This window comes from Lupinus angustifolius, chromosome LG08, assembly GCF_001865875.1.
Source record: "Lupinus angustifolius cultivar Tanjil chromosome LG08, LupAngTanjil_v1.0, whole genome shotgun sequence".
Lineage (NCBI taxonomy): Eukaryota > Viridiplantae > Streptophyta > Magnoliopsida > Fabales > Fabaceae > Lupinus > Lupinus angustifolius.
This window is the reverse complement of record NC_032016.1, coordinates 25158721-25181846: the sequence shown is the minus strand read 5'-3', so window position 1 is coordinate 25181846 and position 23126 is coordinate 25158721. Positions and strand designations below refer to the sequence as shown.

Genomic DNA, 23126 nt, shown 5'->3' with positions numbered 1-23126 from the left:
GTGATAAATGTATGTTCCTTAAAAATTCCACTTAAAATTTTAAACACATGCATATTATATAGTCAATGGTAGATTAAATTGGTATATAAAATGATATAGTAGTTTAGATGGAGAGGGTCTACAAAGGCATGCTCACATTTGCCACCAAACTCTTGTGCAGTTGAGTCACATTCACAACATAACAAGACAACATAGTAGTCAAATTTAACTAGCCACCCTATAGTTTAAAGTCTAAACTCCAAAAATGCCTTCTCTTCAGCCACCATCACACATAGATATAAAAACCCCTCCACTCTAACATGTTTGTATATCAATCCATCACCCCTTTTCTCTCTACTGAAGTACTGCAATAACTATATTCATTAATACTTTTCAATCTCAATATATACAAGTGTGGTAGCTTAGTTAAGTTGAGAGAAGAAGGAAAAGAAAGATGGTGAGTGTAGAAGAAATCCGCAATGCTCAAAGGGCACAAGGACCTGCTACTATTATGGCCATTGGTACTGCAACTCCATCAAACTGTGTTGATCAGAGTACTTATCCTGATTTCTACTTCAGAGTCACTAATAGTGAGCACAAGACTGAGCTTAAAGAGAAATTCAAACGCATGTGTGAGTATTCTCTTTATGTTAATTATGTGCTGTCTTTTTCTTCTTTCATGTAAAGCACATTTTTTTTTTAATTGTGAAATGAACTAGCATAGATTTTATTATTTTGGTTATTTTTAGATTGATTCATACAAGAACACTTACAAACATATCTTAATATTTGAACATTCCATAAACTACAGTCTGTTGAATTGGCTATAGTTTTTATGGTTTTGGATCATAGAGGCTAAGTAACTATCATACTAATCATGCAAGCAAAGGAAACATATGTAATGCTTTAACTATTTATTGTAATCTTGTAAGAATGCTCAAGTATTTTTCAGTAGAACTAAAAGCACCACATGTCAAAATATAGCTTCTGCAATTCAGGATTAAAGATTAGTAGTTATGAATTATGTTGTGTAGAATTTACTTATAGAACAAACAGAAGTGTAATTAGTCAATTGGCCTAATATCATTTTCATTGCAAGAGTGGTTATGTCTGACTCCATGGTTATCATGAATTCATAGTTTTGCCTTTGTAACAAATTTCAGGTGAAAAGTCTATGATCAAGAAGAGATATATGCACTTAACAGAAGATATCTTAAAAGAGAACCCTAGTGTTTGTGCTTATATGGCACCTTCCTTGGATGCTAGGCAAGACATGGTGGTTGTGGAGGTACCAAGATTGGGAAAAGAGGCTGCAACCAAGGCCATAAAAGAATGGGGTCAGCCAAAATCTAAGATCACCCACTTGATATTTTGCACCACTAGTGGTGTTGACATGCCCGGTGCTGATTATCAACTCACCAAACTCCTAGGACTTCGACCATATGTGAAGCGTTACATGATGTACCAACAAGGGTGCTTTGCAGGTGGTACGGTACTACGTTTGGCTAAAGACTTGGCTGAAAACAACAAAGGTGCAAGAGTCCTAGTTGTTTGCTCAGAAATCACTGCAGTCACATTTCGCGGCCCTAGTGACACTCACCTCGATAGCCTTGTTGGGCAAGCACTTTTTGGAGATGGAGCAGCTGCACTCATTGTTGGTTCAGACCCATTGCCAGAGATTGAGAAGCCTTTGTTTGAACTTGTATGGACTGCACAAACAATCCTACCAGACAGCGAAGGTGCTATTGACGGACACTTACGCGAAGTCGGACTCACATTTCATCTCCTTAAAGATGTTCCCGGGCTCATCTCAAAGAACATTGAGAAAGCATTGGTTGAAGCTTTCCAACCATTGGGAATCTCTGACTATAACTCAATCTTCTGGATTGCACACCCTGGTGGACCTGCAATTCTAGACCAAGTTGAGCTTAAGTTGGGATTGAAACCAGAGAAGATGAGAGCCACTAGGCATGTGCTTAGTGAATATGGTAATATGTCAAGTGCATGTGTGTTGTTTATCATGGATGAGATGAGGAAGAAATCAGCTCAAGATGGACTTAAAACCACTGGTGAAGGACTTGAATGGGGTGTGCTATTTGGTTTTGGACCTGGACTCACAGTAGAAACTGTTGTTCTTCACAGTGTTGCTGCATAAGATGTTGATTGGTTTGGGACAGGCTTAGGGGACATGCTTGGAGACAGCATATCCTTGTTCTTTGATTTGCAATTGTTATGTTTTTTAATGTCATTGTATTATTGTCCTCATTTCATTTTCAAGCTCATTTTTTGTTTTGATTTAACCTATTGAACCCAACATTTAATAAAATCATTTACTTTGAGTGAGATATAATAATTGTTTGTTTAACAAAAACATAGCAATTAAAGTTGGAAACAAACACCATGCCTTGCTTATTTTCATGTTTTACTCTATTTGATTACATTGTTTAACCTGCAAAGGTTGTGTTTCTTTAGATGCTACCTTTATGTTGATTTTTTCAGAAATTGTAATGTTCCTCCTCCTATGTATCATGTACATAAAGATTACTTTTAACAGCACAAGCCACAAGATGCATTCAATCCATAGAGTGTAAGCATAAAAGATCCTGCAAGAAACTTCAACATTATAAGAATCATTTCACCTACTATGATAATAGGTAATTTCCATAAAGCATCAATACTAAAAATATATTTAGGCAGCATGTTAAATTGAGATTTTTTTTAAGTTGAAGTATTAAAGAGAAAAGATAGTATAAAATATAATACTCACACTAAAGAATGTTTTTTTTGTATAACAAAAAATATTCTCTCTCAATATGTAAGGTTTTGAATTTATTGGTGAGAAAAAATGTATACACTAACAATAACAACATAATAGTTTTACAATGTCATAATTATATTATTCATCATTCATATTTAGTTATTATTATAATATATAGTAATACAAATGAACGATACATCATGTATTGACTATACATAAAAATCTTTATAATTATAGTATATAAATACACCATTTATATTACACTCTTATAACTCATAGGTGTTGGTTCAAGTAGTACATGCTCGATTCCCTTAAGCAAGGTCTCGGATTCGAGTCTTGTGGATGGAAAAAATACATGCTGAGAGAGTTAGCCTCACATACTTGTGGATGTTCCTGGCTTGGAGATGATTGTCACCAATGCGATAATATTACACACTCTTATAGAAATGTTTAATATGGTTTGTAAAGGTGGCCTTGTATTCTTTTATAACATATTTGTATGGTATCTCAACAATTATGTTTTGCACGATTCTAACCTTTGCAAAATAAGATGGTTCGAGGTGGTAAATAGTTTGTTAAAGAAGGGCAAAACTGAAAACTGAAAAGTGAAAAGTGTTGAGCACTAAATACAAAGAGTGATTAGCGATTCGCACTGAACCCTTCCTTACCCGGCGAACTCAACGAAATTGAGATTGACGGCGGCGATAACAAAAAATGACGGAGGAGAATCCAAAACTGACAAAGCTTCCGATAGAAGGAAAGCGCAACATCCTCATCACCAGCGCTTTGCCTTACGTCAATAACGTTCCTCATCTCGGCAACATCATTGGATGTATATTCATCGAAGATTTCCTTATATCATTTTTTAATCGAACGAAATCTATTATTCCGATTGAATTTAATCTATGTTTTATGATTTTGATCAGGTGTGTTGAGTGCTGATGTATTTGCTCGATATTGTCGTCTTCGCGGTTACAACGCTATTTATATTTGCGGTACCGATGAGTATGGAACTGCAACTGAGACTAAAGCGTTGGAAGAGAATTGCTCTCCTAAACAGATTTGTGACAAGTATTTCAAAATTCTAACCATTCTCTCTCAATTTACATTCATTTGTTATTTACTAATCGGTACCACTCCGACTATATATTTCATTGTTTCGCGTTAATCATAGAATTTATGTGCCTTTTGGAAGAACTTATAGGAAGCTTGTTTTAATTCGTGATGATAGCTTAGTAAAATTAACTTATGAAATAGTTTATAAAAATAGCCTATGACAAAGCTTACGAAAATAAGTTTGACTTAAGCTTATTTCAAAAGGTTATCGAATAAGTGCTTAATTACATGTCGTTATTTGGACTAGCGTTGTTTTTATGCACTGTTTGCATTGTTGTAATGTGTGATCATTACTTGCTAGAGTTTGCTAAATCCTCGTGCAGACTTTCAATAAATACTTTCTCGTCCTGTTTCTGAATTTGTAGATATCACGCTATTCATAAGGAGGTCTACAATTGGTTCAATATCAGTTTTGATGAATTTGGCCGCACGTCATCCCCTCAGCAAACTGAAGTCTGTCAAGCAATTTTTAAAAGACTATATGATAACAAGTGGCTTTCCGAGAACACAATGCAGCAGGTTTTCACTTCTTTCTGAGGCTTAAGTGGTAATATTTACTGTTTTATTGGTTTTCATTATTGTTTTACTTAAATGCCTATCCTGTTTCAGCTTTACTGTGATACTTGCGAAAAGTTCTTAGCCGATCGACTTGTGGAGGGTGATTGCCCAACTCCAGGATGTGAGTATGACTCCGCCCGAGGAGACCAGTGTGAAAAATGTGGAAAACTACTAAATCCTACTGAGTTGAAAAATCCTAGGTGCAAGGTACAATTCCCCTTCCCCTCTAACATTCTTCACTGTAGGTTTTTCCTATTGACTATCTAATGTTTTTTAAGTGAGATTTATTCACATCTGTAACAGGTTTGTCGAAAAAGTCCACGTATTCGTGATACAGACCACTTGTTTCTTGAACTCCCCCTATTGAAAGATAGATTGGAAAAATACATCAATGAGATGTCAGTGGTGGGATTATGGAGTCAGAATGCCATCCAAACAACGAATTCATGGTTAAGAGAAGGGTTGAAACAACGCTGCATTACTAGAGATTTAAAGTGGGGGGTTCCTGTCCCCCATGAAAAATATAGTGACAAGGTTAGTTTTTCCATTGGATCTTTAAAAAAGTAAAATTTTCTTTTCACTCATTAATTTTTTAAAATATATTCTTAAAATTGCAAGGTTTTCTATGTTTGGTTTGATGCTCCGATTGGTTATGTTTCGATCACTTCATGCTACACACCTGAATGGGAGAAATGGTGGAAAAACCCGGAGAATGTGGAGTTGTATCAGTTTATGGGCAAGGACAATGTGCCATTCCACACTGTAAGTTATTTTATTTATAGAATTCAGGGATATTATATGCTGTTATGCACTCTTATGTTTACTTGGGATCATGCATGTCAATATCTTGTGGTTCCCCAGATGGCTAAAATGTTTCTTCTGAATTGAATATTGTTTATCAAAACAATTTTATATTATATTTCTGCTAGATTTTATACATTATAATGTTCATTTGATGTATTTTTTACTAGTGTGTACATACATCTACCCTCCCCAGACGCCCTTTTTTATTTTTTACTAGTGTACTTTCACTAGACTGTTGACCTCTTTGTTCCTTTCTCCCCTCTTGAATGAAAATTATGACAGTCTGAGATGAACAATGTTTGTATTTTTCCATATTATTTTTAAATATTATAGCTTTTGCCACGTTATCAGACAGTTTTTAACCATGCAATCTTCTGTGGCTACTGTCACATTTTATGTCAATATCATCAGCATTATACCATGAGAAAATTGCTCTTGCCACTTATGGAATTACCATGCTACTTTTTTCTGATGTGGCTTTTATTATATTATATTTGTATAATTGTGATGGCACATTTATTATTTTTTTCCACTCAAAACAGGGCAGCGTTCTGCTTACTGAAAAAATAATCAACTCTCTTGTACAAATGTTTTACTCTACATAATACATATACCATTGTATTCACTGTTTTATTTGTGTCGAGATGGAATTGTTATGAAGCAAATTATGAAGTTTGTTTACTTCGAAAGTTCTTTCTGCTTGCCATGTTGTGAAGTATACTGTAAGTATTGACCAACCTTTGGTCCATCGCCAGGTCTTTCAAGTTTCTACTCAATTTGGCACCAATTAATATGTATTTTTTCACGAAAAGCAAACCTGAGATAATAAATCCAGTCTTTCACTATGATTTCGAATAGCTGTCCCGAATTCAAGTTGATTATGTTTCGCCTCTTCCTCGGAGAAAGACGATCAAACAATTCCCAATCACGGTCCTTGCGGATCGGATCATAATCTCTACAATGGTTAAGCATTTCTGTGTAGAGGCATATTTGCTCAGTGGAGTTTTTTTTTAAAAGGACAGAGAACTACCCTTTAATTGCATGATTGTGTGGTTCATATTTTTGAATGATTAGGGAAATAGTTCTTTGGCATGTGATGCAATTTATTCTCCAGGTCATGTTCCCATCTACTTTACTTGGAACTCATGAAAACTGGACTTTGATGAAGACTATTAGTGTTACCGAATACTTGAATTATGAAGCAGGTTAGTTATTTATCTTGAAATGGTTTGTCCCTAGTTGATGCATATTGACTGGCATATAGCTGTCCTTCAATAGAAGCGTTAATGGTTCTCATATGAACATTTTGAAAGTCATTGAATTTCACTTAATTTTTTTTAGGGAAGTTTTCTAAAAGCAAAGGCGTCGGAGTATTTGGTAATGATGCAAAAGACACTGGTATTCCAGTTGAAGTATGGAGATATTACTTGCTCACAAATAGGCCCGAGGTAACAATTTTAAACATAATTTGTTAATACTAGCTTATCTATCTCAAGAAATAGGAACAAGTCTTTTATTTTTCTCCCTTTTTAAGCGCTTTCACTTTGATTGTGCATTGCAGGTATCTGATACGTTATTTACTTGGTCTGACTTGCAAGCAAAATTAAATAGTGAGCTGCTGAATAATCTGGGCAACTTCATCAACCGAGTTTTAAGTTTTATTGCCAAACCTGCAGGTTGGTTGACCTCTTGGTCATTTTTCTCTCGAATTCTCTACAGATTAACTACCGAAAATCCTTAGAATTTATATGCGTAAGGGCTAGGATTCATCAACGTTGTAGTTAGTATTGTGTGATACTAACTTTTCATATCCTGAAGTGAAACCAAAACAGAAGCTGTCAATACAGATCGTGATAAGAATCACAAATGGCTTTGTATCATGCCTGAATCATTGATGAATCACACAAATTGCGATTTCTGGTTATGTTTTGCAGTTCACAGTGGCTGGCAAAACGTCTGGGTCGAGCGCCCAAATGGGCCGCAACTGCTCGACCCAGTTCCTGAAGATAGGAAACTAGAGTTTTTCCAGTTTTTTTATGATGCTACTCGGTTGCAGCATAACTGGGCCGAATCCGTGCGACCTCATCTGGGATTTTTTTGAGCCTTTTTCATGTGAACTTTAAGATGGGAGTGGTGAATCTACCCTTCCTAATAATTCTAGGTCTTGTTCAGTTTTAAATACCTAAATTTATTCCCACCTCTTTATGTTTTTGCCACATCTCTTAGTTAGCACCTGTTGCTGTGTTTTGTGCTTTATTTTCTCCTCCCATGGCTGACTTTTATTGGTCGGTCCACCTCTTCTCCTTCATATAATATTTTTTAAGTGGTTATGATGGTTCAAGCAAAGAAAAAAGGAAATTAATGGTTTTTTAAGTTAATATATTATTAGTTATTAGTCATGCATCTTATAATTCACAATTCGGAAAATAGTTCTTCCGGTTCACGATATGATGTCGGTTTCATAACCTTGTTCATCAACCATGAATCGTGGAAGTACTGACAAAAAGATCTTTACTCATTGATCTCTTCCTTATTCCTGATGTGCATAAAAGTTACTGCTTTTGCTTTTTTCTTCTTGTTCATTCAAATTCTGGTTGATCAACTATGTACATGTTAATTTTTTATTTTATTTTAATGTTGTGGAATGTAATGAGTGACATATAAGTTTAACTTCCATTATTTGTTTAAATAAACAAAATTAGTATTTAATCTGATTCAATTTATACTATTTTGCTACCCTTCTGTTTCGAGATTGATTTTGTGGCTGTAGCAAGTAATAGTTTGTTTTGTTCCTCATGGCTTTTGTTGTAACATTTATTACTAACTTTGTCATATGAAGGTCAAGGATATGATTCCATTATTCCTGCTATTCCTGATGATGTAAGTGATGACTCTCACGAACTGACCAAAAAATTGGCAAATGAAGTTTCTGCAAATCTGGAGCAATACATAGATGCAATGGAGAAGGTTATTAATCCCCTATTGTATTAACATGTTATTGTAATCAGTAGAGTGCTGAGTGCACTGTCTTTTTTAGATCTCATTATCACCAGTTCACCACAGTATGATGACTTTTCTTGTTGCAATGTGTAAAGGTTAAACTAAAACAAGGATTGAAAATTGCAATGAGCATATCCAGTGAGGGCAATAGATATCTGCAGGTAACTTTGGATTGTTATATTGTTCTTGTTTCCTATATCCTCCTACATGCATTTTTATGCTAAATTTATGTAAATGGTTGTAACATGTTCCTGGATATTTTTACAATTTAATTTGTAGGAAGCTGAATTTTGGCACCTTTACAAAGACAACAAATCTCTATGCTCCCTTGTAATGAAAACTGCAGTTGGGATTGTGTATCTTCTCGCATGTTTATTGGAACCTTTTATTCCATCTTTCACTCTTGAGGTAAATTAACTTCCCTATATCCAATATTGCATTTTCATTGGTTTTTTAGTTATTTATTTTGAAGCTTATTCTAAGACATTCTGGGTTCTTCTCTTTTTTCTGTTGAAGGTATTTAAGCAGCTTAATTTGTCCCCGGAGACACATCTTTCACTTTGTGATGAAAAGGGAGATATTGATAGGGTGAAAAGACCTTGGGATATCATAAGTGCTGGTCATAAAATTGGGAAACCCCAGCCATTGTTCAGAGAACTGGTACGTGACTGTTTTCTGTAATCAGGATACAGATTCAAATTGGGCCTTTGGGTCATTGATTTACTCCAATTTTATGACCAGAAAGATGAAGAAGTGGAGTTCTACAGGGAGAAATTTGCAGGAAGCCAAGCTGATAGGATTGTGCGTGCAGAGGCTGAAAAGGTTGCTGAGCAACTGAAGAAAACAAAAGTCTCAGGTATTTTGTCTTCTTTTCTGTGTGTTGTGTTTTGATTTTTGGAAGGAAGGAAAACAGATAAAATGATGTATGATATTATTTTATGAATGACAACCATATCAAACTATAAAGTATCTCCTCATACCAGGAGATAACTTATCTCCATAAATCCACTCAGCGTTTGACATGTGTCGTATTTCCCTTCCTTCAAGAAGTTTTCATTTTAAAATATATTATAAAAGAAAAATAAGACACATGTCAAACACTGAGTGGATTTAAGGAGATAAGTTATCTCCTGGTATGAGGAGATAATTTATTCTCAACTATAATACTACATGGAGTATCTCTACATATCTCAGACAGGCACTCACGTCACCCCAAAGTTGGGACAGCCAATCTTAACCCACAATAAATTAAATGGCTCCAAGTTGAACCTTTTGTAATTCCAGTACTCTATTTTATCCTTATGCTGTTAAATTTATTAATTACAACAACCATCATTAAATATTATACTGTTCTGTTATACATTGCTTATTTTATTAATTACAGCAATCATTAGAAATATCTTATTGTGGAAGGCTTTACTGTTGTGGGACTGTTTTGTTTTTTGTTCTCCTTAACTGCACTGTCCTAGAAAAAAAACAACCATCCCTAAACACTACTGTGTGCATGTTCGTAGTAAGCTACCCAAGCCTTGTTATTACTTATTAACTATCAACTGAGTTTGGTTGAACCCTTGTTTATGCTTTCATGAGTTTTATAAGCTCGTTATATCTCTCTCCAATAGATAAATAAATTTTCAAGATTGCTTTCACTGATTGCGTACATTGTTTATGACAGACGGAAGTGGAAAGAAAAAATCATCAGCTAAGTCATCGAAAGAAGCCAAAAATAAGGCAGTTGCTGAACCTGATATTTCCATCACGAGGCTTGATATTCGTGTTGGCCTTATAAAAAAAGCTGAAAAACATCCTGCTGCAGATACTCTATATGTTGAGGAGATAGATGTTGGTGAAGAACAGCCCAGAACGGTCGTGAGTGGGCTTGTGAACTACATACCACTTGATGAAATGCAGGTTTGGTCAATTAAAATGGGCATATCTTCTTTTACGATTAACTTTTGAAGCTACTATTTTATCTACTGGTACACTAATGCCAATAATTTTCTTCAGAACCGTAAGGTCTGTGTTCTTTGTAACCTAAAACCAGTGACCATGAGGGGAATTAAATCTCACGCAATGGTGCTTGCTGCTTCGAATGACTCAAAGGTAGGGAAGACTCAATGTCTTTTTGTTGTTATATGGACACAATGTCTTTACATGTTCATAAGTGCCGATCTCTCTTATTAATAAAGTTCTCACAGCATCATGTGTAGTTGTCTATAGTTGGTATTGCACTTTTTTCATCCCATACGCAATAGTAATCAGCATTTAACTTCTGATTCTGCACAAATAGTTTTGAAGTCCCTGTGGTTATATAAAGGTTGACATATATTGTTCTTAGTTCACTTAGTTGACTAGTCCAGATATAGTGGACAATATTAAGGGGAGTGTGCCCAATTCTCTCAAACCTTCACTATATTTGCTTTTGTTGAGAAATCTTTTTTGCTTTTTCTTTGGTATATTTTAGTTTTCCACATATTTATGTTTTAGAACATTATGACATCGTTCGATCTATGTAGTTGACCTCACTTAATAGGATAAATGCTTGGTTATTGTCTATTTTAGTTTTCCTTTCATGTGTTCTTTCTGAGGTTTGAGAGTTGCAGAGTACTAAATTTCTTATTGCTGTGAACCTGTAGGTTGAATTGGTTGAGCCACCCACTGATGCTCGCGTCGGAGAAAGAGTTACATTCCCAGGGTATGAAGGTAATCCTGATGAAATCTTAAACCCAAAGAAGAAAGTTTGGGAAACATTGCAAGTAGACCTGCACAGTAATGATGAACTAGTGGCATGCTACAAAGATGTTCCACTCACCACATCAGCTGGCATTTGCAAGGTTTCATCCATACCTGGTGGATCCATTAAGTAAAACAAATATCAAGGCTTTGAGTTAAAAAGGACAGAGAAAGAATATTAGAAAAAAAATATCTTAGCCCTTACACAATCTCACTATCAAATTTGTTATTGTTTCCATGTTTGCCATAAGTGTAGAATTTACATTGATGAGTGATTTGACCTGTTTTATGTTCTACCATTCTAACTTGGTATGTTATTGGATTCTGAACCCAAGCCAATATTATCATGATTGACTAAAATTCTGTTTTCATATTCACACTTTCTAAACATATTTCTGATGGCACATACAGTAGCACAAGTCGTGAGACAGCAGATGTGTATTCTTGTACTTGTCATATATTTCCTTCCATTCTAAAGAAAACACATTATCTTAGGAATTTAGGTGTATCTAAGCTATCATGACGTAAGCATACAACAAGTGTTAGAGTATTAAGGTCTAAATATCAAGTTGATATCTTGTGATATAATTGTATAAAATATATCATTATATTAGTAAGTGTTCATCTTATACAACAATTATGACATATTTTCACGTTTTAATTAACATGTTAACTCTATATTACCCCTCAACTATCGTAAGTAGATTATCTCACTGTCCTGTTTTCGTTTTTCTTCCAAGTCATCTTTGCTAGACTTCGCCATGTGAGTGCTTTCACATTATCTTATCCTCCTTAATTAAATATACATTTATCAAAAGATTTAATATATTTAGAAGAACACCTTTGAGAGAAATTGACCATGTGAGTAAAATGTTGCTGAGAAAAGTGAATGATTCACTTCCAAACTCCAATATTACAAGGAAATGATGAGATATGTTATAGATGTCTTAACTATATTCAATTGAGAAAAAATGTATGGAAATGAAACTTACTTACCTTCATTATTGATTTTTAATAATTATTGATTTTTCAAAACAAGTAAAATAGTGGATAATACAATGTTCGTATATATAAATCTTTTACTTTAAAGATTTATATTTGCATTCACATGGTAAAGCATATTTCATTGAATGAATTAATTTAAAATTGGAAGAAGAAAAAAAAGGAAAAAGACTTGTACCAGCTCAATTGGATGGAGGGAGTAATATTAGGATGCGCATATATTGTCCCACATTTAGTATACTTCATGTGTTATGACTTTGTGATCGGTCAAAAAATTACTTAAAAATTAAATTTTAACTTAAATATTTTTTTAATCAATCACAAGGTTATGGCACATGGAGTGGCACTAAGTGTGGAACACCAGGTGTACACCCCTAGTATTACATCTTATGAAAAATTATAGGACATCAACCATAAAAAGAGTAAAAGGGATAACATATTTCTAATAATTTGAAAATATGTATTTTAATTAATCAATTTCTTTGAGACTATTCCATGCTAGCATGATTATCATGCCAACTATATGGTAGCCCTACAAAAGTACTAAGTGTAAGAGTTACCTATGAATTCAATTGTGAGAAGCACCACCCTAAACTAATACATAATAACTCTATCTCTCTCTTCTCTATCTGTTGGTATGTATTATGTATAAACTATACATACAATTACAAAAATACAACAATAATCGAGTCTTAATCTCACTAAGTAACAAAAATGAACAAACATACAGTTGAAATTAGCAGGGATAAATAAACAAGAACCAGTGTGATATGACCAAAAAAATCACCATCTTTCATCTTGTAGCCAATTGTTTTTCTCTTTTGGCCCTGTAGGACCTTCCTCACCATACAACTCCACTGGAAGCTTGTTAAGTAAGTTCTTCATTGAACATTGAAGCATGCGCGGAAGAGAGTTGATTATCTTATCCAGCTCGGCTTTTGAATCGTAAACAATCTTAGGTCCCCATTCTCTCATAAACTGCAACCATTGCGGCTCAGTCACAACATCTCCAAGATACTCAGCTGCAACAATCTCGTAACAAATACTTGAATCCACATAGAAACTACTATGAGCAGCATCGTTCCTAATTCCAACCCCGAGTTTCGAAGAACCTTGAATATAGGTCCCAGGATGAGGGTAACTTGCATGTCCACACTTTGATGAGTAAACAATAGCTTTATTGCCATCAATATATTCCAAATCATGGGCATCAACCCATTCACCACCACTGTGTTGCGAGAAGTATATACTATAGAGCTCTCCATTGAAGTTGCATATACGAAGAGTAAAATGCTCCCAGTCACCAACATGTTCTCCAACCTTGCTCAATGGTATATTTGTAATTCCAACTTTCAGGGTTGCTGGTCCATTGAAGGGGCAGAAAACCCACATTACAATGTCTGTAAAAGTTCCACCAAGAGCTGGCTTCACATGAACATAAAGCCTTGCACTTTTCAAGTCCCCGCGTTTGATAAAATTCTTCCGATCATCGTTCGGCAAGTCTATCCAAAACTGCCTATCATTTGTTCCCCCGCCAGGTAGATTTGAGCCAGCTGTATCGATTCCCTCTCCTGTGGACGTGCCCTTTTTGTACAACATGGCTCCATTGTTAAAAAACCAAGCCACAGAGGATGGCAAGTAAACTTCCCCCGGATGAAAGAAAACAGTAGGACCATAGTGGTTAATAAGGGCATGTATTTGTTGCATGTTTGGCATTGCTGGTAGAGATGGATTTAGGTTCTTCAAGCATGCTATTGGCAGCTCATCACCCAAGTTCAAGCCACTACTACAGAAAAATGTCCCGACAGAAACTCCTTTCCCCAGCATGCCACGGTCACAAGGTCTCAAGCTCCACACCTGAAAAGATGACTCAGGAGTTCCAGAACCGGAAGCAAGTATTAGGCAATAAGGTTCACATTCATCAGTGAGATCTGCACGGACACAGCACATTTCGTCCAACTTAGGCTTGTCGGGTTTGTTAGTAACCATATAGCCAAGTGCCTTGTAACCTTCAGGAGGCTGTGGTAGCCAAAAGTAACCACCTACGCTTGTAAATTCCATGCTTCCTACATTTGGACTCCATACTAACTCAAAATCAAGAGGATTCCTCAGAGGAGGTATCTTAGTACGGTTGTCAGTATTAGTATTTTTGGGCAAACGATCTTCCACTTCCCTAGCTACAAGTACGAAACCCCGTAAAGGCTTGTCGGTAGGTTGACAGTAGTGGCCAAGGATATGGAAACTATCAGGTATTCCAACAGGCTTATAGAATGTAAGAACCTTTTTCGTGTCTAGTATAGCATTGCTGCTCCAAATGAACTCAAATCTGGTAACCTTGAAAACTTCTATCTCACCAAGATTTACAAGTCCAGAAGAAAAGCCTTGTCCTGTAATGACATATAAAGAATATAACTAGTTTTCCGAAAATTAACAAAAACTGACTAACTTTAAATCGAAGTTTCAAGGAAGTTCCTATGTGGCGTTGATACTGCAGTTAAAAACATCTTCTGAGTTTTCATTAATTTGTAAAGCATATTATTATGAAGGTCATTACTGAATGCACTGCAAATAATGACAAGAGATAAGGTTATACTTATCACTAAAAATGAAGAAGTTTCATCAAACATGTAAGTATGTAACAGGCTACCAAACCTAAATGTGGCACAGGAAAGGGTGGATAAATGATAATGAAGAAAGAAACCAAAACGAGAGAAGATCATTTCATTAACTCTGCATAGAAACGGAATGAAAAATGATATATCCTCCTACATATATGATGTTGGCATGTGTCACAAACTTGTACTTTGTTGTGAATTATTGACTTACAAGTTGCACGTGTCACCATCACATGTGTATGAGGATTGATACGTTGATTTTGTATGAGTATATATCATTAGTCGAAGACAATTCATCGGCAATTTGGCCTCCTAAAAGAGACCATGGATATTTACAGAAGCAATGATAAAAAAACATGATCACTAATGAACAGTTCACTAAAAATACAAAACTCACAACGTAAATTACTCTAAACAAAACAAATAAATTTCACAAGTGACAATACACAGGACTTTTAAGATGCCCTTTACATGATGATCCATTATCAAAATACCCAGTAACAAAAGAAGCAAATTTATTATGTACCAATGAGAAAAATGCACATAAATTCCTATCATGATTTAAAAAAACAAATTTTTTGGCAGTAATAATGAAAACCCAGATATGAATTGAGAGAAAAAACCTTGATGCCATTGAGGGATTGGAGCAGGAAGAGAAAATATTGGAGGCTGAGATTGAGTTTGTGTGATTGTATTCCAACGCATGCATTTGGATGCAATCAACATCTCCAATTCGTTTGATTATGTTTGTTCTTCTTCATTAGTTTCTCCAAAACACAAAACGTAATTTATGATGCACTGTTTTTGTTCCCAACTTTATTACTACCTCGTTTCTATTTTAATTCGTTGGTGTATTTTCTTTCTTCATTCTTAACCTTATTCAACAAAGATCACAATTTTAATTTCATTTAAATTGGAAATAAAAATCTACAACATTTCTCTTTTTAATTTATACAATTGAAAAATGGGTTTCAAGAATAGTAAAAAAACTTAAAAACCTATTTTACGTTAAAATAGTACATAAAACTAACTTAAAACAAAAAAAACATGACTTTGTGGATGAATATAATATTTTTGTATAAACAAATTTCTTGGTCAATTTTAATTATGAAATCATTATTTTAAAAATTGTGTGCATCAAAGGATTCCTTCAACAGGCAATTGAAATTCAACATGACACGTAGAGATTTTCAGAACAGATTTTACTTCTATAAATAAAAAAATTCCACATGAAACCCTAACGTGATGTTTAAGAAATTTAACTAGTCATCGATGTTGGAACTCAATGGATTATTGCAAGGATTTTTAACATATTTGTAATAAACAGAGAAAACTTTAAGACCGTAAAGTAATAATTTCTAACAATCACGCTTACACTGTTGCAGATCATTTAATTTGATATCCCTTCGTGTTGTTTGATATATATTTTTAAAATGATTACATAAAAAACAAAAGCAGATAAATGTTTGAACCTTTGAGGTGAATAAAACAAGAATAAAAGGTGTATAAATATTATGAAGGTATAATCAGCTAACTTTTGTTAACTCTTCCTCAGTGGTGTTAAATCTTCTTGAGTGGTGTTAACTCGAAACATTGGTACTATCAAGATATTCTTTTACATTTTTGAATAAGGAACTAATCTTTTTTCGGGATGCGTGACCGACCCTCCCAATAAATGTCGCTTCCAAGAATCGAACCCTTAACATTTTGATCATTATGAAGATCTAGCGAAATCTTACACCACTAAACTAACACATTAGTGTTAACTTGAAACTTTGCCGGACCTAGTTCAATTTGTAACATTTTCTTTCCCCATGTTCAAGCTCCCTCCTATCTTAGTTGGATGAGACTTGTTTGCACTACAAATTTCTTGAAGTATTTGAGAAGATTCTCAGTTGTTACCTTTATTTCTAAGTGAAGCTTAAGGAAAAGCACATTTGATGGTGCAAGATTTTAACACAAGATTCCTAAGGATCCCATTTATTGGTGAAAACTAACCAATATAAAATGAGGTAACTACTTAGAAGCCAATATAAAATGAGGTAATTACTAGTATAGTTTGACAAGGATACCAAAGTTCATGAACCTGCCCATGTTTGTGAATTTAACTTAAAAGCAGATCTGCAATGAGATCTTCAACAATACAAGCATAGCCACCAAGAGATACGAAACAGAAACTTGGTTCTAAGTTTAAATGCAACTTTAAGGTACACAAGTGATTAAAGCACTATGCACTATTAGCATTTGGCTCAGAATCTGTTTCTGATGATTTATTAATGTCTTCAATGGCTTCCGTGTCAACTTTCATATCATCATCTACATCAGCCTCAACCATTACTTCATCCTTGTCGGCTACCACAGGCTCAATGCCATTTTGTGCAGCATTGTCAGGTTCCTGCTTCTGCTCTTCACTTGCATTTTCTTGGTCAGCTTGCTCTTGTACTACCGTTTGCGGGTATGGATCAGCGCTGATTGTCAATGTAGATGTGACTAACAAGTTCTACAGAGGGAGACGCCAGACGGAAGCCAAGAAAAGTGTTTAGACAAACTAGGTACAATTCAATTACCAATTGTAAAAACTGAATCATTAATCATTTTTAAATACAGGGTTTTCACTTCATTAATTCTTAAAGCAACACATTTGAAATTTTGACAGCATTGTGCAAGCCAAATTATGAAGCATACCTTTTCAAGAGCTAAAGCAAGTTTTGAAAGGTTTGGATAAATGCTTTTTGCATCCAATAGTATCTGATCAATGCAATATCAGACAGAAGTAACATCATTATATGTTATCATGATAAACTTGATGGACGATAATGCTGGAACTTAATAATGCACAGCAAATGAAAGGAACAGGCTTACCTCACAAACCCTTTGCAATGTAAACGGGGGCCCTTCAATGAAAGAAGAAAGTGCTGCATTCAAGAAAAGCATTCCAAAATGATTAGAGAATCAGAGTAATTTGATAACATGGCTATGGCACTAATGGTAATATACCTTCATCCAATTTGTTCACCAGCTCAGAGTAGGACTCTCCTAATGAAGCATATTGCTCCTCACTTGTCATTTTTGCCTCAGCATACTCTGACAAGACCTATATAGCAAATATTCAGAAAGGGGCTAAATTATAAATTACAATAAACTACAACTCATGAACCAAGACAAAATATAAATAAAAAAACATGCTAGCAGACATACGTCTAAGAAGTAAGAACCAACGCAATATGCTTAAGAATGCATGCTAGCATACATACATCTAAGAACCAACACAATATACTTAAGAATGCATGCTAGCATACCTCCCCATACCTGCTTCAACTGAAACGATAGCATACTCTTCAACTTATCCCAGTCATGCCTGTTACTCAAAAAATTGACAACATTAGAATCTAAAATACCAGATCCATGTCAAAGTCAACTATCCCCAAATCTAGCTAGGTACGAAAGGGGTGACACAAAAGTGTAACCCAATCCAAATCAAATCCTAAAGTTGAGAAGGAGTCAATGAATATTGTATTGTAAATTTCCAACCAAATACACGAAAGAACTGCATAAATAGATCACTGCTACATAATTTTATTTTTTTATTAGAGAGCCTAAGTCCATCTTGCAGTGTATAAACCTAGTATCAAATCCATGTTTTAAACCTAGTATCATGAAATAACTCATTCTTGATGCAAAACAAGATAACAGATTGGTGAAAGGGGTAAGCTAAGTGTGATGGTAAAGTAGCTAAAATAAGCAAAATGTTTAAAAGCAAACAAGCACTACTATGACATAGATTGCAACCTTAGTTTGCTTTCTCGGTGCATCTTAGGGTTTTTGTAAATTGAACATCTGAATGCTTTAATATTTTATTTTTTTTGGTTTCCCACAGGTATCCTCGCACTAAAGGCAATATTGTCCGAGCCAGAAACATATACAGGTACGTGAAGCTAACTCTCCCCGCAGGTATTTCCTCCATCCACAAGACTCGAACCCGAGTCCTTGCTTAAGGGGAATCAATGTTTTAATATGAGTTTTAACAGAGTTAGCTAGTGTTATGTTAGGGTTGAGTAGTGAATTAATTGAGATAATACCAGAAGTTTCCAGTGGAAGCAATGAGTTGTAGAATATGCGTAACTTCTTGTTGTTGTTGTTGTTGTTGTTCCCTTTGTGAAGAATCATCAACATCAACATCATTGTCTTCATTGTTATTAATTTGATTTTGATCGTGGTGATTGGAAGCATCAGCATCAGTATCGGTGTGAACAATAACGTGATTTTGAGTAGTTGATTGCATCATCTTCTCCGATACGACGGTGGATGGCGACGCCTTTTCCGCTGATTTTGCCGCCGCCGATCTGTGGAATCAATTCAATCAATGCCTACCCCTTTTCGCTCTTCTCTTTTCTCACCACTCACTTTTTATTTTTATTTTTTTATTATAATTTTTAGTAACTCAAATCATTAATAAATATGACTATTATGCTTTCAATCCATATAATATATTAACCGACGTTGATTTAAGTGATACATGTCTAATTCTCCTTAAGCAAAATTTCGACTTGTAGATGAAAAAATGTCTACTGAGAGAGTTAGTCCTACGTACCTGTAATTGTTTCTGGCTCGGACAGACTCCAACACGAAGATACACATGGAAACCAAACAAAAATATATAATATAATTCATTCTACTAGTGAGACTTAGATTTTTGTTGTTATTACATTCTTAAACAAACAACATCATACAAATTGAACTAATATTTGTTTGTTACATTTTCTTTTGATATTCTCTATAAGAGTTAATGTAACTTTTGTTCATAATTATATCTTTTCATTGGTAATTCTTTGTAAAATTTGTATGAGGATATAATAAAAGAATATTTTAAAAATGACTATTAGGATAAATTTGGTTGGATATTAAGAATTTTATTTCATAAGAATAATATTTATTAATAAGGTTGTACTATGACACATGTTGTATTGAAGAATGTATTTATTTAATTTGATTCATTAGGAAAAAAATAATATGGTTATAAAAAATTTATTGAAACTTTTTTTTATTAATCACACTTTTAATATAGGATATGTATAACTTATTTAAAAAATACTTATTAATTGAAATATTGTTTTGAACCGATCACAATAACATATTCAGTAATTAGATTTGTGGTAACACTTTAGTAACTAAATTTGTGGTGTCCATCCATATATTATAAATTGATCATTGACACTACCTTAAAAGATTATTTTAGAGCATGACATGTTTCCCAACATTACTACTAGTTTTCGTTTAGTCTTCTCACACCTTATTTGTAAATATTTTGGGTGGGCAAATTATGCTAAGATATATCCATAAGGCTAAGTAGGGATGTGAGCATTCTTGAATTTATGTATGCTATAAAGTTGGATAGACTTGGGGTGAATAGTATACCGTTTGACTTGATTTTAATCAAACTCACATATAATCAGATTTCATTAGGTCTAATGTCGGATTTGGATTCCAAAATTATAATTGATCAATATTCAAGGTCAGATAACAATTTGTCCCTTATCCATCTCAACCAAACTTTTACTCCAATTAAATGACAAGTGATGTGACTAAGGATTGTTTTTTGAAGTTTCAATTCAAGCAAACAAAACAAAAAAAAAATAGTTCTTGATCTGTCAATAATGGTTGGTTTAGATGGTACAATTTACTGGTGCAGACAAGAAGGACATGGGTTCAAAGGTTCTGTAAGTACTTTAACAACTCAAATACAGTGTGTTCAAAAACTGTGACAACATCCATGCAAAATTTCATCAAGTTTTAATCCATCATAACTCACTTTAAACCATGATTCAGTCTTTGCTAGTTACTAGCAGCAAAAGGAGAAAACATAGGTGCTTTCTTGAGTGCTTAACTATCATTAAATAAAAACGACACAATTTTTACACATGTCATGTTTTTTTAACAACATCACAAACACCCAAGATTTTATTACCTTCACTTACCAACTACATACGTTTTCTGGTCACAATTTCATACCGTAGAATACGTTCCTTGTACTATTTTAAATATACTAATTTTCAGTTCTACTTCCACATATCTTTTGCTAATTTCCGATATAAAATACTAAGAAATGCTACTTCCTAAGAAATGCTACTTCCTATGAGTACTAGTAAGAAATCAGGTTTTGATTACAACAGCCTCCACATTTCACTGTGCCAACTGAGTGATGCAACACTTACAAAGTTTAGTAGGGTCAGACAACTATTTGCCAATCATGTGAATTGTCGTCTGACATACGTGTCTTCATGTACAAATACTGGATCTTGACTCTGCCGTGGAAGTTGTGGCTGTCCCATGACTATGCCACCTTGATTAGATGAATCACCACCAGAATTGCTACCATTCTTTCTCACAGTTAAGGTGATGTAATAGACAATTCCAAATGCAACACTTGAAAGGGTTAAAATTGCAGCCCCTGCAAACACTCCAGGTCTCACAACAAAGCAGTAGTAGTCACCAAAGCCAAAGTATACACTATCTTCATTACGTTGATCATTCAGTGCAGCACCAGTTAGTAACATCAGAAATGCAATGACAAATGTGAACCTGTTTGAACAGAGATTTCAATCACATAAACAACAAAGGTAAAATTTAACATCCCAGCTTGTTATTAATTGTTATCCATAACAGTCAAGACCAGCAGTGCTTGAGGTTTATAATCCAAGGCAGCATGAAAGCACATAAATAACGATCCTCCAAGAGCAAGTAACAAGGTGAATCCAAATATTTAAATTATAAAAATATGGAATTATATAGCCCACTGCTCCGATATAAACCTAGCAGAAGTACTCTACTCAAAACAAAGGGCACCACCATAGAAGGTAATCTTACAAGAGTCATTTGCGTTACTTTTAAATAACAGATTCTTGAGTATAACCATCTTGCTGAATGTCTTGAACAATATTGTATAAGCAATAAAAAGTTGTGACATCTTTTGTACATGCACTTCACAAATGAAAACGACAAACTATCATTTCTATTAACTTACCTGATCCATACTTCACAATCCCATAATATAGGTAAACTAGATAAGTTAAATGTTTTCACTTGTATCTTTGATATCAAAACATGTGTTATCCTGTTCATGTGCCTTTTATTGCACATTGCTTGCAACGAACATCATAAGAAAATTAAGGTATAATACACAAGAAATGGGAAGATTCCTTAGAAAATATCAATGACGTATAATCCACAATATACTACACTAAAAAATGAATTATCCAAATCAATCTTTACTGCACATAAATTCAAGTTTGCTTTGTTCAAACCCAGTTTCCACTGCACGTAAATTCAGTTTTGCTTTGTTCAAACCCAATTCCTACACGAAGTACAAAAGTGACATAGCAGCCGTAAGTTACACACTTAAACCCAACTGGGGCCATTATCGGATTGACTGGACCATCATAGTCGAACAGGAACACGTCAAAGAAAAGTTTAGTGAAAATTACCATGATAAAACAAAACAGACCAATGCAACCCTCCACTCGGAATTTGGAATTTGAGGGGTTCTTCTGCAACAAATACAGCCAGATGCAACATTTATAATCATTTGAGATATCATAAGAGCCAGTGCAGCAGTTAAACCAAGGTGTACAGCTGGACTTCGAGGATACACACATTGATATGGTGGATTAACCTGAACTTGAGATCTCTGCACAAGTTAGAGTCATGGTTGTTATAGCATTGTTTTCATTTTTATCCAAGGTGAATTCGAATGTAGACACAACAGAACTTACAAAAGTAAAGAACACAGAAATTAAAAGCATCCCAGGTCGTTTTTATAACAAGTGAATTTGGTAACAAGTGAATTTGTTAAAGATTGAAGGTAAAATCCCTAGCATTGAGAGAGAGGAGAGAGAGAGAGAGAGAGAGAGATACCTTGATCCTTGTAGCCTCAGCAGCAAAGCTAGTAGCAGCAGACAAGAGCCCTAAGAAGATGACGATGGAGCAAAGTACAACAACCTTTCTCTCCATTCTCTCTACTCTCTCTCTCTCTGGACTTTGACCTTGCGTTGATCAAGTTAGTATTTATCCAAAAACTTCATGGACTACTAATTAATAATTTCGACCATTTTATTCTTATTCAAATCCAATTACCGACCGACGATGTTGGTTCAAGTGATGCATAACTGCTGCTTGATTATCCTTAACCAAAGTTTTGGATTCAAGTTTTGTAGATGGAAAAATATTCACTATAAGAGTTAATCTACCTGCCTATGAATGTTCTCAGTTATGACAAGATTACAAACTAACAACTCGTGGATTTAGTGATATAAGATTTTCTAAATTTCCAAAATGATCAAAATGTTATTAATTTGATTCCAAAGAAGAGCTATATTTGTTGAAAGAAACAGTCTTATATTCAAAACCCAAAATGTACAAGAGCATCTCCTACAACAAATAATTTTTTTATTTTTAGTCTTACATATTATTTTATAATTTATTATAATTCTTCATAAAACATGTATTCTTTTCTTATGGTGATAAACGTCATTATTTGGTTCTCATAACATCTACATTTTTCATGT

The 23126-nt window shown here is 34.5% G+C and overlaps 5 protein-coding genes across 6 annotated transcripts; 2 read left to right on the top strand and 3 right to left on the bottom strand.

Annotated features, from left to right (window-relative positions):
• Positions 340–12782, top strand: LOC109355565 (chalcone synthase 6-4-like). 2 transcript variants are annotated; one of them, XM_019598787.1, is made up of 4 exons: positions 358–374; positions 417–611; positions 1143–2145; positions 12755–12782. In XM_019598787.1, exons 2-3 carry the CDS (start codon positions 434–436, stop codon positions 2132–2134), a joined length of 1170 nt encoding a protein of 389 aa, XP_019454332.1. In that variant the 5' UTR covers positions 358–374; positions 417–433; the 3' UTR covers positions 2135–2145; positions 12755–12782. The 2 variants fall into 2 exon arrangements, with proteins under 2 accessions (XP_019454331.1, XP_019454332.1); XM_019598786.1 differs by having other exon boundaries at positions 340–611.
• Positions 739–22631, bottom strand: LOC109355567. The gene is made up of 4 exons (XM_019598790.1): positions 22477–22631; positions 22047–22249; positions 20679–21144; positions 739–757 (listed from the first exon to the last, which is right to left on the bottom strand). The coding sequence occupies exons 1-3, from the start codon at positions 22570–22572 to the stop codon at positions 20811–20813; spliced, it is 633 nt and encodes a 210-aa protein (XP_019454335.1). The 5' UTR covers positions 22573–22631; the 3' UTR covers positions 739–757; positions 20679–20810.
• On the top strand, positions 3326–11349 carry LOC109355561 (probable methionine--tRNA ligase). Its single transcript, XM_019598780.1, has 17 exons — positions 3326–3569; positions 3664–3808; positions 4219–4372; positions 4463–4618; positions 4715–4945; positions 5030–5173; positions 6330–6420; positions 6557–6663; positions 6777–6891; positions 8055–8182; positions 8311–8376; positions 8495–8623; positions 8732–8875; positions 8957–9071; positions 9891–10126; positions 10223–10318; positions 10852–11349. Exons 1-17 carry the CDS (start codon positions 3452–3454, stop codon positions 11080–11082), a joined length of 2406 nt encoding a protein of 801 aa, XP_019454325.1. The 5' UTR covers positions 3326–3451; the 3' UTR covers positions 11083–11349.
• On the bottom strand, positions 12705–15392 carry LOC109355564. The gene is made up of 2 exons (XM_019598785.1): positions 15189–15392; positions 12705–14337 (listed from the first exon to the last, which is right to left on the bottom strand). The coding sequence occupies exons 1-2, from the start codon at positions 15289–15291 to the stop codon at positions 12734–12736; spliced, it is 1707 nt and encodes a 568-aa protein (XP_019454330.1). The 5' UTR covers positions 15292–15392; the 3' UTR covers positions 12705–12733.
• Positions 16590–18976, bottom strand: LOC109355566 (serine/threonine-protein phosphatase 4 regulatory subunit 2). The gene is made up of 6 exons (XM_019598789.1): positions 18645–18976; positions 17875–17923; positions 17563–17659; positions 17428–17480; positions 17251–17313; positions 16590–17065 (listed from the first exon to the last, which is right to left on the bottom strand). The coding sequence occupies exons 1-6, from the start codon at positions 18848–18850 to the stop codon at positions 16793–16795; spliced, it is 741 nt and encodes a 246-aa protein (XP_019454334.1). The 5' UTR covers positions 18851–18976; the 3' UTR covers positions 16590–16792.